This window comes from Penaeus monodon, chromosome 32 (genome assembly GCF_015228065.2).
Source record: "Penaeus monodon isolate SGIC_2016 chromosome 32, NSTDA_Pmon_1, whole genome shotgun sequence".
Lineage (NCBI taxonomy): Eukaryota > Metazoa > Arthropoda > Malacostraca > Decapoda > Penaeidae > Penaeus > Penaeus monodon.
In genome coordinates this window covers 32,880,376-32,882,626 of record NC_051417.1, presented here as the reverse complement: position 1 = coordinate 32,882,626, position 2,251 = coordinate 32,880,376, and the positions used below count along the sequence as shown (strand labels likewise).

General features: G+C 39.3%; 1 protein-coding gene across 1 annotated transcript in view; it reads right to left on the bottom strand.

Moving 5' to 3' along the window:
* Positions 1-2,251, bottom strand: part of LOC119593826 — an 18,173-nt gene that overhangs the window by 10,674 nt on the left and 5,248 nt on the right. Inside the window, exon 2 of the mRNA XM_037942855.1 lies at positions 66-241. Coding sequence (XP_037798783.1) covers positions 66-75 — 10 coding nt within the window. The 5' untranslated portion in view covers positions 76-241. The remainder of the gene's footprint in view (positions 1-65; positions 242-2,251) is intronic.

The following is a 2,251-nucleotide window of genomic DNA, read 5'->3' as shown; positions in this document are numbered from 1 at the left end:
ATCCACTCCCCCCACTCCTTCCCTCCCTCCCTTCCCGCCCTTCCCTCGAAAGGATTCTCACTCACGTCTCGCCATCCTCGCATAGTACCAGCGATGAGGATAGTACTCAGTGATATCAAAGCTGTTGGCGCGGCGGACGGGGCCCTCGCGGTCATGCTGGCGCTCCAGAGTCTCGATTTGCGGAATGCTGCTGTCGCTCAGACTTCGAGTCAGCCGATGCGCCGATGGCTCGAACTTCGATCTGGAACAGAGAGGAAGGGGGGTGGGGGTGGATAAATGAACTTGCAACTTGAATAGAAGGTAGAGGGTGTAAAAATAAACTTGGATTTTGGATCTGGAAGAAAGAGGAGAAGGGAGGGGGGATAAATGAACTTGGAATTTGGATCTGGAAGAGAGAGGAGGGGTGGGGGTGGGTAAATTAACTTGGAACTTGGATCTGGAAAAGTGTGGACGTGATGTACTGTTATGAATGAACACGAAACTTGGATCTGGAACAAAGGGAGAGGGGTGTATGAATGAACTTAGAACTTGGATCTAGTAAAAGGGTGTTCATGATGGAGAGATGAACTTAAAACTTGGGGAATTCCTTAAAGAGTTTGCGTGAGGTTGGAATGGAGTGATGAACTTGGAACTTAGGAATCCAGGAAGAGCTCGGAACTTAGGAATCTGGAACAAGGGGTGGGATGTAATGTTATGACAAGGACTTCGATCTGAAAGAAAGCGGCCGTGATGTAGTGTTTCAGGAGGAATTTGGAAAGTGGGAGTGACGTATTGATGAACTTAGAACTTGGGAGTCTGGAAGAGAGTGGGCGTGGCGAACTGATATGGCAAGAACTAGGAACTTGGGAGTCTAGAAAAGAACTTAAAACCTTTGGAGTCCTGAAAAGAATGGTCATGACGAATAAAAGAACTCAGAACTTGGATCTGGAAAAGAGTGACGTACTGTTACAGGAAGAACTTAGAACTTAGGAATAATGGCAGTGGTATATTACAGTTAGAAATAGAATATACTTATCAATGTACTTAATAAACTGTTCGTGATGTTTATAGTTAAGGTATCGTAACTAGCTAGAACTCAGTGTAATAAATAATGTAGTCTTCTATCTATAACTTAATATACTTTATGTAATCTGGAGTATACTGTTAACTGATAGAACTTAATATATTTAGCGGTGTAATAAATGTAATTAACAATGTTCCGACCCTAGCTGTAACTTATTTAATGCAGATTATATGGGACTCGATGTGACCAGCGGATGGCCCGGTTATGATGTTTATTACTATGACGCCGCGGGATACATAGAACACATTGACTTCCTGTAATAAGGTAAACCACGTAGTAATAATTGTTTCCTTCGGTAAATGACGTTGCGTCTTTTTCTGGGAATTTAGAAATCCCTAAATTTCGATGGATGCATCTGTGGGACCGGGGTATGGGACTGGGTGTATAGTACTATTGGCATAATATGAATAGAAATATAGACCATAGACACGTGTGTATTGTTGTTATAAAGGTATCACAAGGGTAATACCAGACTGAAATCACCACAGAAACGTGCTTTGTAGTTCATAAAGGTAATATCACGTAGGATATCATTACTATAAACACGTGTGAATTGCATTTGATATAAAATGTTATAGACACGTGTGTATTGTAGTTATACTCACAAAAAAATCACAAGAAAGTGTGTTTTGTAGAAGCAAACGTATTACCAATTACAGAATACTATATAACACGAGGGCTTTGTAGAGTACTATAGGAAATACTATAGACACGTGTGTATTGTAATTATAGAGCTACGAGAGGGTTATTACCAGACATGGGTGATAAATATACCACGATAAAATTAATTTCCTTAATGGTCATGGCTCACTATTGATCGAAGGCGCCCATCCAACAAAAAAAAAAAAAGTTAAGCCAAGAACCATGTATTTGTTTTTTTGTTTTCTTTTATTGTTATATTTTTTCTTACATCAACCTCATATCAAGGTAGCGTATACTTACCAGTAAGAATGACTTATCTAACGTTTTTTTCACTTCTAGACTTTATGAAGATGCATATTATCAGGGCGATTTCATTATCTCTTCCTAATTATATCAGGGCTATTTCATTATCTCTTCCTAATTACACGGCCTTGAGTAGGTTCTTGTGGGTATCAGTAATTATATTATTAAATGCCTGAAACGGAATCCTGAGTGTGATAACCAATTATATCATTTATCATTTATATCAACATTCAAAATCATAAC